At 41.8% G+C, this 13753-nt stretch overlaps 1 protein-coding gene across 1 annotated transcript; it reads right to left on the bottom strand.

The window, feature by feature from the left end:
• Positions 1–10098: 10098 nt before the first annotated feature.
• On the bottom strand, positions 10099–13005 carry LOC140006918 (uncharacterized). The gene has a single exon (XM_072049593.1). The coding sequence runs from the start codon at positions 13003–13005 to the stop codon at positions 10099–10101; it is 2907 nt and encodes a 968-aa protein (XP_071905694.1).
• Between the last annotated feature and the right edge of the window lie 748 nt (positions 13006–13753).

Below are 13753 nucleotides of genomic sequence, written 5' to 3'. Positions count from 1 at the left end.
TATAATCACCATCAATCATCAAATCAACAACAACAACCCAAGTGTGGGAATTCCAAGAGCCCACAATCACATTTTTACACCATAATCAAATAACTAAGTGCATGCATGAGTTAAATCTTGCCATATAATCTCCAAAAGATAAGAATCCATGGGTTGATCATTACCTACTCCTTTGGTTTGCAAGATCAGAATTTTCGGCCCTCTTAAAGCTCCAAGAAACCGTGAAAGCTCCCCTCTTCCTTAGCTAGATATAATCTCCAAGGGGTTTGCTAAGTGGTCTCCAAGTTTGGTGTGATTTGGATGAATTTTGGTGCATGAATTGAAGATGAAAAATGAAGAACAATGGAGAGCTCTTCTCCTTTCTTGTTGCACGGCCAAGTAAAGTGAGGAGAGAAGGAGTGTTGGTTCAATTGTGGCTTCCTAAGAAAGATTCATTGTGTGGTGCAAAATGCATCTCAAAGTCAACTTGAAATAGTGCAATTAGGATGCGTTTGGACTCGATTTTTCTCGTGCGTTTGGTTCACTAGTGCACTAAACCTCCAAGGCATATATATTCTTGTAAATATTATTCACTCTTAATTGTCCCGGAATAAGGGTCTAAAGTCCCTCAATCGAAGTCGCGCGCGTGAAAACGCGTACCGTCAAATTTAACGCTATAACGCGAAACTTTCGGAAAATTCTTATAACGATTACACTACTAACTATCACTTGAATATTTATTCATAAGATTACCTATTTTAGGACCATAGTACAAGTCTCCAATATTCCAAGCTTATTGTGCTACTACGCGGATAAAACCTCCAAGTACTATTCACTATTTTTACTAAACGTACTCCAGGAAATTAATTTTCAAAACGAGTCACTCTAAAAATATAACGAAGTTATATTTCCATGTATTTAGGTCTAATAAGACTAGAAAATATTCCTTGGAAATAAAATCCAATTAAATAATTTATTAAGCCATAAATTAGGCATAAAATAATAGTTTTTTTTTTTTTTTTTTTGCGAGTCCTCACAGATCTAACTGAATCTTTTCACAACCAATCTTGCCTTATATCAAGGCTGTGAGTTGTGCTCTTGAGTCTTCAACCTATAGACCCATTTATTTTTCAGTGCTCTCTTGCCCTTGGGCAGTTTCACTAAGTCATAGGTATGATTCTAATGTATGAACATCATCTCTTCTTGCATAGCTTGTAACCAGTCTTGTTTGCTCTCATGCTCTAGAGACTAACTGTAAGACTCTAGTTCCTTTCCATCTATCAGTAGAACATACTCATTAGGATTATATCTGCTAGAAGGACTCCTCTCTCTAATAGACCTCCTAAGCTCATCTTGTGGTGGTGGTGGAGTTGGCAGTGCCCTCTTGCTCAATTTCATTAGTAGCAGTATCATATCTAACAATATCCTCTCTCTGATCTGTCTCAACACCACCATGATCAAAATCAACTAGTACTGGAATTAGATCCGGATCTGAACCAACAAGAATGTCATCTAAAGATCTTGGTTTATCATCTTTATCAATATCCTTAATGGTTTGATCTTCAAGAAAGACAACATCTCTACTTCTAATCAACTTCTTTTCAATAGAATCATACAGTCTATAGACAAAATCTTCATGCCATAACCCAAGAAAATACACTATTTTGATTTTACATCAAGTTTTGACCTCTCATCTTTAGGAATATGAAAAAATGTCTGACAACCAAAAACTCTCAAGTGTTTAAATTTCGCATCTTTCCCTGTTCATACTTCTCTGAGATATCACCATCCAAAGGATTGATGGAGAAAGATTAATCAAATTAACTATAGTCCTCATTGCCTTGCGCCAAAAGGATTTTGGCAGTTTAGCATTGGAAAGCATACATCTAACCTGCAAAGTGACGGATATGTTCATTCTCTCTGCTATTCCATTTTCTTGAGGAGTATTTGGTACTATCTTGTCTATTCTGATCCTATGGGACTTACAGTAGTTTTCAAATGGTCCCCTGTACTTACCAGTCTCTTTAACTAATCAAGTGACTAGTCTAGGTTTTCTTCAAATCAAATTGCCTTAGAAACTAATAGGCTTAAGTTGTGGTTTGACCCACCAAATGGGCTGGACCCATAAGCTGAACAATTTTCACCCACAAAGTTCGTAGCAACAAACTCTAATTTATAAAAAGAAAAACACAGAGATACCGTTTGCATTGGTTCTCGATATTGATCTTGATGACTTTGTTGGATCCTGTTATTAGACTAGAGATACTTGTTTTCAAACTGTGATCATGAAGCAAGATTAAGGATTTTGTATACATGGTAACTAGCACCACAAAAATCCTTCCCCATGAGGAAATTTTAACTCAAATGTCTAATAATAGCTAACAAATTAGTAATTAATTCTTGGATATCTGCTGTTTTACTGCTCAAGGTTCAAGTTCTTGATTTAAGATTTCGTAAAGATGAGTTTTGTGCCTATCCTAATGGTTTACCAAGTGAAAATTTCACATCCAAGGCTCTCGTGATTTTGAAATTGTTTAAGTTGCAGTCAATGCCCAAAAATTGATATCTATGCCAAATGTCAAGGTCTTACATCTTAGAAGTGCACCACTAGTTGGAGATAATCTAGAATGGAAATTTTCCAAGAGATATCTTGTGTTTGAAGATTTGTTTATAGATAAATGTGAATTGTGCCATGATGAAGTCTTGTTATCATTTATTGATATTGGTAGGGCAATAACAATATTTACTGATGCCTCCAAATCTCAAATATTTGCAGTATTTTGCTCATTTCAAAGACATCTTTGTTAACAACCTCAAATCGCTTATTAGAGCATTGATCTTCGTTTACCAATCATGTATTTTTAGTGGTAGAGAAGTGTCCCATGCTAAATACCTATCCAATATGATTAATGAGTTGAATGACATAAAGTTCATTAGCTTATCACCTGATACACTTGATGTGAATTTCTCTCTCTTTTCCTTTTTTGGTTTCTGCATTGCCTAAACAGATTGTTTTCTTTAGCAACAGCCTTACTGTGAGATAGATCTCTAACTCGTCAACCAATGACGGAGCCAAGGGGGGCTGAAAGTTTTGAAAATTTTAATTCATAATATGTAAATATATGTATAAGACAAAATTGGTCCCCCCTAATTTTTTACAATTTTATTTTATATTATGAGAGTTGATACATATATATATATATATATATATATCTATGTGTGTGTATGAATTAGCCACTTTTGATTTAATTTTTTCTTCATAAAACGTTATTTATTTTTTATTGTGTTAATTATTTAACATTCAAAAAATTAAACATATAATTTGATAATCCATAGGACATTGACCCAATTTGATATATTATAATAAAAGACTCAATTCATAATTATCAATGGGCTAAAACAAAAATAATTACTTTATTGGTCCATATACAAATATATTACTTAGCCTAATTGATAAAAAATTTAAAATTAGTGATCTATACTCTTGTTGACCCATATACAAATATACAAATATACAAATAATTACTTGAAGCTTTGGTGAAGACAAGAAATTGAGTGATCTATCCTGTTGTTGACAGATTGATTATATTTGTTCTCACTCTTCATATGTCAACTGCAACTATAGAACGGGTATTTTCAATTATGAATATAATGAAAACAAAGATCCAAAACAAGATAAGAGATAATTTCTTTAATGATTGTCTAACAATGTACATAAAAAAAAGAAATTGTTCAAAAATTTAGTACTGATTCAATTATAGATGAATTTTGTTCTATGGAAGAACGTAAAACTCAGTTTACTTTCAAGAAAAGAGGTTGAAATTCAAGGTATGCTAACATAACTTTTATCTTTTATTAATTGAAAGTAGTTATATTTATATTGCATAATTACATTTTTTGTTTTTGCACAAATGACATATTGGAGCATTTTCTTATAATGTACAATTTGGGTAGTTTGTGATGTTATAAGATATTTAGTCAAAGGTTATTTCTTATCCTAATTTTTGTTATGACTATGCTGCATATTTATGAAATAAACTTACCTTTATAATTAAAATTAATATTTGATATTTTAAGATGTCATATATTTAAATAGATGAAAACTATTTTGAATATAACATATTAAGATAATTTTGTTCAGAAAAATTTTGGTCCCCCTCCCAAGGAAAAAATCCTGGCTCCGTTCTATAGTCTATAGAATGGACATTTTCAATTATGAAGATAATCAAAACAAAGCTCCAAAACAAGATAAAAGATAATTTCTTGAATGATTGCCTAACAATGTACATAAAAAAAGGAAGTTGTTCGAAAATTTAGCATTAATTCAATTATACATGAATTTAGTTCTATAAAAGAACGTAAATCTCAATTTACTTTTAATAAAAGAGGATGAAATTTCAAGGTATGCTAACATAAACTTTTATCTTTTTTAATTGAAAATAGTTATATTTATATTGCATAGTTATATTTTTGTTTTTGTACAAGTGACATATTGGAGCATCTTCTCATAATGTGCAACTTAGGTGGTTTGTGATGTTATAAGATATTTAATCAAAGGTTATTTCTTATCTTAATTTTAGTTATGACTATGTTACATATTTATGAAATAGACATACCTTTATAATTAAAATTAATATTTGATATTTTAAGATGTCATATATTTAAATAAATGAAAATTCTTTTGAACATAACATATTAAGGTAATTTTGTTCGAAAAAATTTTGGCCTCCCCCAAGGAAAAAATCCTGGCTCCGTCACTGTCGTCAACCACATCCTTTTGTTTTTATTATCTTTATTGGGTATGTACAACTACATTTATTGCATTTGGCCGAATAAGAAGTTCTTGTTGTACAGTTACTCTTTATGAATTTGACAGAGTTCATGGCTTGTTTAATATTTAAAAAATGGAAGCATCCTATTGTTTTTTTCAAAAAATGTGTAATGCACTTTTCTTATATCTTTAAAAAAAATTAGACTACTTTAAGCCGATGAGTTAAATCTGATTGTTTATAGCTGATAGATGCAGTTAATGGTTAGGCAATTCAAGACAAGACTATAGTTCGAGTTGGATAACTAACTTTACTTTAGTAGCTTTCCAACATCTAAATTTATCTATGTGGATTATCTAGTGATGATTTATGTTGTTTCCTGAAGGTACTGCTTTCTTATAGTTATCTCTGATCTTAGAATTTGACTCATATAATGCCCGTTGCTGGCCCTAATAATCGATATGATGAACCATCAAAATTCCTAGATAAGTGCAGGGCCAATAATCAAATTCTACTTTCTCACAAGGTAAATTTGATTGCACACTACAAGCCTTGAGGATCTAATTAGTAATGGTGGCCTTATTTAAGCACTACTGTAAAAGATATTATTCTATGCTACCCTACTCCCGTAAAGTCTACACTCTGCATTGCCGAGTTTCAGGTTGCAGCTGATGCCTGGGGGGATTTGAACTTATATGTCCTTGTCTACTTCGTATGATGGCCCTTACTGACTCCACTTTGTAGAGGTTTCACTATCTCTAGGAGAAAAAGACCATATTAGTTTTGATCACCCAACCACTTGATATGTTTAATGTACTTCATCCATTTATTTCCGTCTCTGTGTACAGTACTTGTGATCGTAGCAACAGGGACCTAGTGAAGGACGGGGCTAAATTTAATACTCAAATTATATGAGAAAGTTCAGGATTCTGATCCTGCTAACAACCTTTTGAAACATGGGGAAATCTTGGAAAGGGTCAATATTGCTGGGCTAAATATGACCAATGAGAAATGGCTATCATTTGTAAGCAAAAGCCTGCGTGACACACAGAGGGTACTCAAAGATGAAAAATATAGCATTTTAAAAGGAAGAAGTGGAATGAATTAGAATTGCTAATGTAGTTAGCTCATTTCTGTAAGTGAATTTTATGTTTTCTAATACATGAGTATCGTAGGATAGAAGTCAAATTCTGATTAAGAACTTTGGCAATCTTTAGGACTTCTCTTTTCTAGAATTATTTTGCTACTTTATGTATTTCAACAATCAAATAAAACCATAATATTGAATGTTGAATTTGTAGAGATAGCGGCATCCAAATGATTTAGGCATACAATCCAAGTGAGCATATATTATTTCCTTTCCGTCTTCATCCTTTGCCAACTAAATGAGCTAGCATAGTTGAACTAAATGCGCTAGCATAGTTGATTGTTGTTAGTTTAGTTTTTTGAGCTCAAGGATTCAAGAATGCCAAAGGGATAAACAGATTTGGGGCTCTTGCATCGTGTAGATAGTTTGTATTGTTGTTCTAAATACGAGTGTAACGGTAAGAAGTGCAAAAATCATGGTTGTATTTGAGTAATTATCTGTATAAATTGCTAAAAGGATGGTATAGTAGTAAAACATAATTATTTCGAGTTGGGGGTTGAGCTACTAAAACATATTAAGTGCTTAAGATGTTATTCATGGCATCCTTATATCTCTATACTATCAATTACATTACACTAAACAAGTAATGCACATCATTAAAAAGGAATTAAAAAAAAGAAAAAGAAAAAGAGGAGTACTATACTTAATTCTTTTTCAAATAATCGCATACCACATGGTATATCACTTATTAGCATGGAGAAGGTTTTCCTGAACGAGGATGAGGCAAACTTAGTTACACCCAATACCAGTGAGGGAATGACCTTTGTGAGAATGAACCCTCATTCAAGAAATTTTGGCCATCCTTAAACGATGTATAATTGTAAACTGGTGCACTAGGGCGGACTTTTGTGTACGAAGATATTTAGTAATCTATAACTCATAAATGATGTTCTTCCGTAATTTATAGGCCTTGGTGCTTTATAGAGTTAACTAAACACTTTAAACTGCCCCATGGAAAGTTGTGATGTGTGAACAAGAAAATTGTAGTAGTAGTGGTAATAATAATAATAGTAATAATACTTAAATGCCCCAAAAGTCGTTAAATACTTAAATGCCCCAACAGTAATAATGAATTGGAAGAAACGGGAGATCTACTAAACGCTCTAGATCAACTGCCTTTCTAGAATTCAAATTTAGCTAGGATAACATTAAGAAAAGCACAGCAAACTAGTGTATGATGTGAAACTGTGTAAGAACTCAAGGAAAGGCAAGAAAGAGATACATTCCTCGGTATATTTAAATCACTTCCAGTATCGGTTATGAACACAAATATTGAAAATAAGAAGAAAATCAGGGTGATTGTGATGGGGACTCTACTTGCTAGTAAGATCCTTTCCCTTACGGGTAACCTTGCAAAGAACAAAAATTGTTATTTTTGAATCCGAACAATTTTATTATATATGCAAATTTTCTCAATTTTTCAAAAAACTTCTAATGAAGACCAGGAAAAAACTTAATCCAATTGATATGTTTGCCAATTTACACAAGTTATCATAACCTTCAACACCGTCATACTTGATTGCATATTTTAACTCCATATTTACCGGTCTTCTGCTTCAAAACTCACAACCATCAGAACTGTAATGAGTTCAGATTTCTTACTGGCACAACCTCCCATGAGAAGGCTTGGGCAACAATGCCACGCTTAAAGCTTTGAAATGCATATTTGCCTTGAATATAATGGAAGGTACAAATACAGTAGAAAGGGTTGGAGAGATAGGGTAATGAATGTAAATAAAACAGTCCTGAAAAACAAATGTAAACAAAACAATAGAAAGATAAAGGTAAATATATCCTTGTTTTTCAGCACCAACTCCTATAATGCTTTTATGAATTCATAAGTAAATAAAAAATAGAATAAAATATGAATTCATGAACCTATTTTACTAAATAAAATAGAAAGGTTACAAATTAAAATAAAAATTCCAAGGAGAACAAAAGACATGCCCAAATATTCTCTCTTTTTTTTTTGTATTTTTGAATTAATCTCATTTAAAACCTGATTTCAAATTCTTAAACTTGTCTCACCCAATACCACTCTTGGGAGTAAGCTCGATTTCAAATTTCTTAAAACCGCCCTGCCCAAAATCAATTTTGGAAAGGTAGCCCTAGACTTGAGACATTTCCACCACTTTCTGAAATCCACTTCTGAAAGTATGTAGTCTCAGACTTGAGACATGTTGACACCACTTAATTTACTGGTTACCTCTAAAATCCTTGAGACTTGGGCCATCTTGCCATCAATTAATTTATAAGTCACTGTTGTTTTTCGTTCTCAAAGAGTTTGCTAATGGAATTTTTGAAGTTTAAATGAATTCGGAGGTGATTTTTGGTGGGTGACTGAACCGACCAGAATCAGGCTCCTCTGAGATGAAGTGAGGGGTATCCTCGTGTCCGAAGTGAATGGCGAGGCTTCTCCCCTGGGATCACTCCGACGATCAAGTTAGTATGAGAACGAGAGAAAAGCAATAGTGTTGTCAAATGAACAGTATGCTCACTAGTTAGGCGTACATGAGGGGTATTTATAGAGCGAGAGTGGAGGGCAGGACGGAGGTCTTATGCCGGTGGGACCCATGCCCTGCCATTACGGCTCTGCTTCCTGTCAGGTGGCCTGACTCTGACACTGTAGCCGCCCGGACAGGGTGACGAGGAGTCTTACGCAGTAGTCATTAAGTGCGACAGTGCTTTTCAGATAAAGCACTGGCCCTGGATGATGTCAGGCGGGCTGACGTCATCAGCACGCAGCCGAGGCGGAGGTATGAGGTGTAGAGGTCATCTGGGCAGTAGACCAGGGGCCCGGCCGAGATCAGGGATCACACTCAGGACGAGACTGCGCTCTTGTGAGGGATGAACTGGAACCACCTCGGCCAATCAGGGATGGCCGAGGTGAGCATCCTCAATAAGCCCCCCAAGCCTCGGAAGCTCCGAGTCCTGGAGGTACCGAGGCTTACTGGTACCGAGGTCGTACAGGGTCGGAGGCCCAAGACAGTTTCGTACGATGCGCGGGCGCGACACGTAGGCCTGTCGACTGATAGGACGTGGTGAGCAGAGTGGTCACGTCGTGAAGTAGTGGGTTAGGGTGTTCTTGTAGGAAGCTATCCGAGCTCAAGCAAGGTCTCTTTTCTCGTCGATGAGGTCGAGATCTAACTGCCTCTCTTCTCCGTTCACCTCGGCTACATAGGCTGTTAGCCGAGGGCTGGGTGTGAGGAGCTCAGCAGGGAGGACAGCCTCGGCTCCATAGGTCAAGGAGAAGGGAGTCTCTTGCGTGGATGACTTCGGCGTGGTCCGATATGACCACAGAACACTGGGGAGTTCCTCCACCCAAGATGATCCAGCTCGGTGTAGTCGGGTTTTGAGGCCATGCAAGAGAGTTCGGTTAGATTTTCTGCCTGACCATTGGCCTGAGGGTGGCCTACCGAAGTGAAGTGTTGCTTGATGCCGAGGTTCTCGCACCAAGTCTTAAATGGGTTCTCGGCAAACTGTCTCCCATTGTCCGAGATGATGATATGAGGTATGCCGAAGCGGCAGATAATGTATTTCCAAAAGAATTTTTGAATGGCCAGCCCTGTGATGGTCCGTAGAGGCTCGGCCTCGACCCACTTAGTGAAGTAGTCCACAGCGGTCACCAGAAAGGTATAGCCCCCGACCGCTTTAGGGAAAGGACCGATGATGTCTGTCCCCCATTGCTCAAATGACCAGGGTGAGGTGATTGGAACCATGAAGTTCGAGGGTTGGTGAAGCTCAGGGGCGTGGACTTGGCACGATGGGCAGCTGAGAACAAGATTTTGGGCATCTTGTCGAACGGAGGGCCAGAAGTACCCAAGAAGTAAGGTCTTCCTGGCTAACATTCTGTGGCCGACGCGAGCTCCACACAGGCCTTCGTGTATCTCATGGAGGACCTGGCATCCTACCTCGGGTGTAACGCACCTCAGCCATGGGCCAAGGTATAAGCGTTTATACAGTTCTCCATCGCGGAGCGCGTACCGAGCGGATTTGAGTTGTATCCTTCTCGCCTCGGCTCGGTTCTCGAGGAGGACTCCCTGCCCTAAGAAAAGGATGAACGGGCTCATCCACGTTTCTCCCGTGTTCACAGGGCAGGCCACCTTTTCCATGTATCCCGACTCGCTCAACACTTCCACCAAAACGGTCTTGTTGAGGTCAGAAAATGAGGTGGAAGCCAACCGGGATAAGGCGTCGGCCCGCCTATTCTGGGAGCGGGGGACTCTTTGGATTTCGAAAGATTCGGAAGTATGCGATGAGTTGGTGGACTTTAGATAGATACCGTTGCATGGTTTCATCCTTGACCTCATACTCACCAAGGACCTGGCAGACTACGAGTTGGGAGTCGCTGCGGACGTGGATCCGTTGTGCACCAAGCCTGCGGGCTAGCTGGAGTCCCGCGATCAAGGCCTCATATTCGGCTTCATTGTTGGTGGCCGGGAAGTCAAAGCGGAGGGCATACGAGCACACTTCTCCCTGGGGGCCCTCTAGGAGCAGTCCTACTCCACTTCCATCCCCATTAGAGGATCCGTCCACATACAACATCCACAGGTGTGGGGTGGACACTTCGGCTATGGCGGAAGTGGACTCTCGACCTTCCGTGAATGTGAGATCGGCCAAGAAGTCGGCTAAGGCTTGAGCTTTTATGGCGGTGCGCGGCTCATACGACAGGTCGCACTCCCCCAACTCAACGGCCCACTTGGTGAGGCGCCCGGAGGTCTCGGGCCACACCAGTATCTGTCGGAGAGGCTGGTCGGTCCTGACGGAGATGGGATGAGCTAAGAAATAGGGTTTCAGCCGCCGGGCGGCGTGGACTAGTCCTAGCACAAGTTTTTTCACCTGAGTGTATCGAGTCTCCGGCCCGCGGAGAGCTCGGCTGACGTAGTAGACTGGCACTTGGGTGCCCTCGTCCCGGATAAGAATAGCGCTGACAGCCTCGTCGGCTGCGGAGAGGTAGAGGTAGAGCTTCTCCTCGGGCCGAGGTGAAGCGAGAGTGGGTAGGTGATGGAGGTATTGCTTCAGCTTGTCGAAAGCAGCCTGGCACTCTTCCGTCCAGGCAAACTGATCAGCCTTCTTGAGCACCTTAAAGAAGGGCAGAGCTTTCTCAGCTGATTGGGACAGGAAGCGATTCAGCGCGGCCAGGCGTCCATTCAGCCGTTGGACTTCTCGGATGTTCCGAGGTGGGGACATGTCCTGAATGGCCTTGACCTTGTCGGGGTTGGCCTCGATTCCCCGGTGGGAAACCAGATACCCCAAGAATTTTCCCGAGGTGACGCCGAAGACGCACTTCTTGGGATTCAGCTTCATCCTCGAGTCTCGCAGGACACCAAAGACTTCCCTCACGTCTGACAGAAAGGATGAAGTGGCGAGACTTTTGACGAGAATGTCATCCACATAGGCCTCCACATTGCGGCCGATCTGATTCTTGAAGAGTCGGTTGATCAGCCTTTGGTAGGTCGCCCCGGCGTTCTTTAGCCCGAAGGGCATGGTAGTGTAACAATAAGTACCTCGGTCGGTGTAGAACGCCGTTTTCTCTTGGTCCTCCTCACTCATTCCTATTTGATGATACCCTTTGAAGGCATCCAGGAAGCAGAGGACTACATATCCCATCGCCGAGTCGACGAGGGCGTCTATCCTCGGCAGAGGATAGCAATCTTTGGGGCAAGCCTTGTTGATGTCGGTGAAGTCTACGCACATTCTCCATCCACCGGTGTCCTTTTTGACCATGACTAGATTGGATAGCCAGGTGGGATATTGGATCTCATGGATCATCTTGGCCGGCAAGAGCTTGTCGACCTCATCCAATATGGCCTTGCTACGTTCGGGGCCGAAGTGCCTTCGTTTCTGCCGCACAGGTCGGGCCTGTGGGTTAACGTTGAGTTGGTGAGTCATGAGCTCGGGTGGCACTCCGACCACTTCATCTGCGGACCACGCGAAGACGTCTCGGTGGTCCTTGATCATGGAGATCATTTCTTCTTTCAGAGGTGAGGGGAGTCCGGCCCCTACTTGGACCACTTGGTCAGGTTTCGCTTCATCCAAGACCACTAGTTCCACCTCATCCCCGGGCTCAACCCTGTTGGGGTCTCCTGCCTTCTGAGGGTCGATACAGTCTATGGAGAGGACCGCTGGCCTCTTTTCTTCTGACCTCGGTGAGGGCCGGGGTGTGACTGCTGCTTGAATGGTGGCGAGGTAGCATTCCCGGGCGGCGCCCATGTCACTGCTCACCTCGGCCACCCCCGCAGATGTTGGGAATTTAAAGCTCAGGTGGTAGGTGGAGTATACGGCTCTCAAGGCGTTGAGCGTGGGCCGGCCTATCAGCATGTTGTAGGGGGAGTCTGCTTTGACCACCGCAAAACTGACAGGCACAGTTCGGCAGCGAGGATGACGCCCGATAGTTACCATCAGGGTCACCATGCCATCCGGGTGGACGACGTGTCCCCCGAAACCGACAAGGGGAGTTCTGACCGGAGTGAGTTGCTCCTGGGTCAGCTTCAAACTCTCGAAAGTTCGGTAGTACAAGACGTCTACCGAGCTTCCGGGGTCGATATAGACCTTTTTGACTATGTAATTATTGGTAAGGACTTCAATCACGAGGGCCTCGTGATTGCTGGAGGCGGCAGGGACAGGGTCATGGGGACCATAGGTAATCACCTCGGATAACCTGGAACTCGATTCGGCCACCTCCATATCGGCTTGGCGGTAAGTCCTTTTTCGGGAGTTCTGACTGTCTCCTCCAGTGGGGCCACCCGAGATGGTGTTGATCACCCCGGCGATGTTCGGGCCATAGCCTGGCGATCCGTCGCGTGGAGGCCTCCGATCCCCATTTCGGTCCTCGGGACCTCGGCACTGAAGCTTAGTGTCCCGCCTGTCTTCTCGGCGAGGACCTCGGCTCTCCCGGTGGGAGGCGCTTCGGTTGAAGGTTCCATCCTTGCGGACAAACTGCTTCAAGTATCCCTGGCGGATCAGGTTTTCAATTTCTCGCTTCAAGTCGTTGCAGTCTTCGGTCTCGTGCCCCACATCTCGGTGGTAGGCACAGTAGAGGTTGAAATTCCTCTTATCCCTTCTTCCTGGGATCTCAGGGGGAGTTCGACCGAGGTGATTCTGCCTCATCACAGCCAGAACATGGGATCGGCTGGAATTGAGGGGTGTCAGCTAGGCGTCCGAGGTGGACGATCTGCCTTTCACGATCCGGTCGAAGACACTCCGGCGGTCTCGGAGTTGGTTTGAAGTGCTACTTGGGCCTGGTTCACCTCGGCCAGTGTCTTTCCTCCTCCGGGGATCTTGCCCCGTACGAGATGCTTGGGCTTCTCGCTTCATGCGATTTACATCTTCACTTCGGATTCCCTGGTCCACTCTTTCCCAGAGCTCCCGAAGTGTATGGGGGTACTGCCGATGGATTTCGGTGTTGAAGATCCCTGCCACTAACCCGTTGGTGAAGGCAGCGATAGTTACCTGCTCATTTTGATCAGGTATCTGCACATTCTCCTCGTTGAACCTTTGAACATACGAGCGAAGTGACTCGCCCTGACCCTGTTGCAGGTTCAAGAGGTAAGCAGAAGTCTTTGTGATTGGTCGAGACGACACAAAGCGGTGGATGAACCGGTCTATTAGCTCATCCAAGGAGGAAATGCTCCTTGGTTCCAAACTCCAGAACCACTTCCGGGCAGTCCCGTGTAGGAAGATGGGGAAAGCCCGACAGATCACGGCGTCAGGGACGCAGTAGAGTCGGAATGCGGAGATGAAGGCGCGGAGGTGATTCTCGGGGTCACCTCGGCCGTCATAGGTGTGCAAGTTTGGAAGCTTAAAGTTTGGGGGCACCATCTCCCCGTTGATGTCATCTGTGAAGGGCGGGGCCCGC

The sequence above is a fragment of the Coffea arabica genome, chromosome 5e (genome assembly GCF_036785885.1).
Source record: "Coffea arabica cultivar ET-39 chromosome 5e, Coffea Arabica ET-39 HiFi, whole genome shotgun sequence".
In the NCBI taxonomy this organism is placed as follows: Eukaryota; Viridiplantae; Streptophyta; class Magnoliopsida; order Gentianales; family Rubiaceae; genus Coffea; species Coffea arabica.
This window is presented reverse-complemented; position numbering and strand designations above follow the sequence as displayed.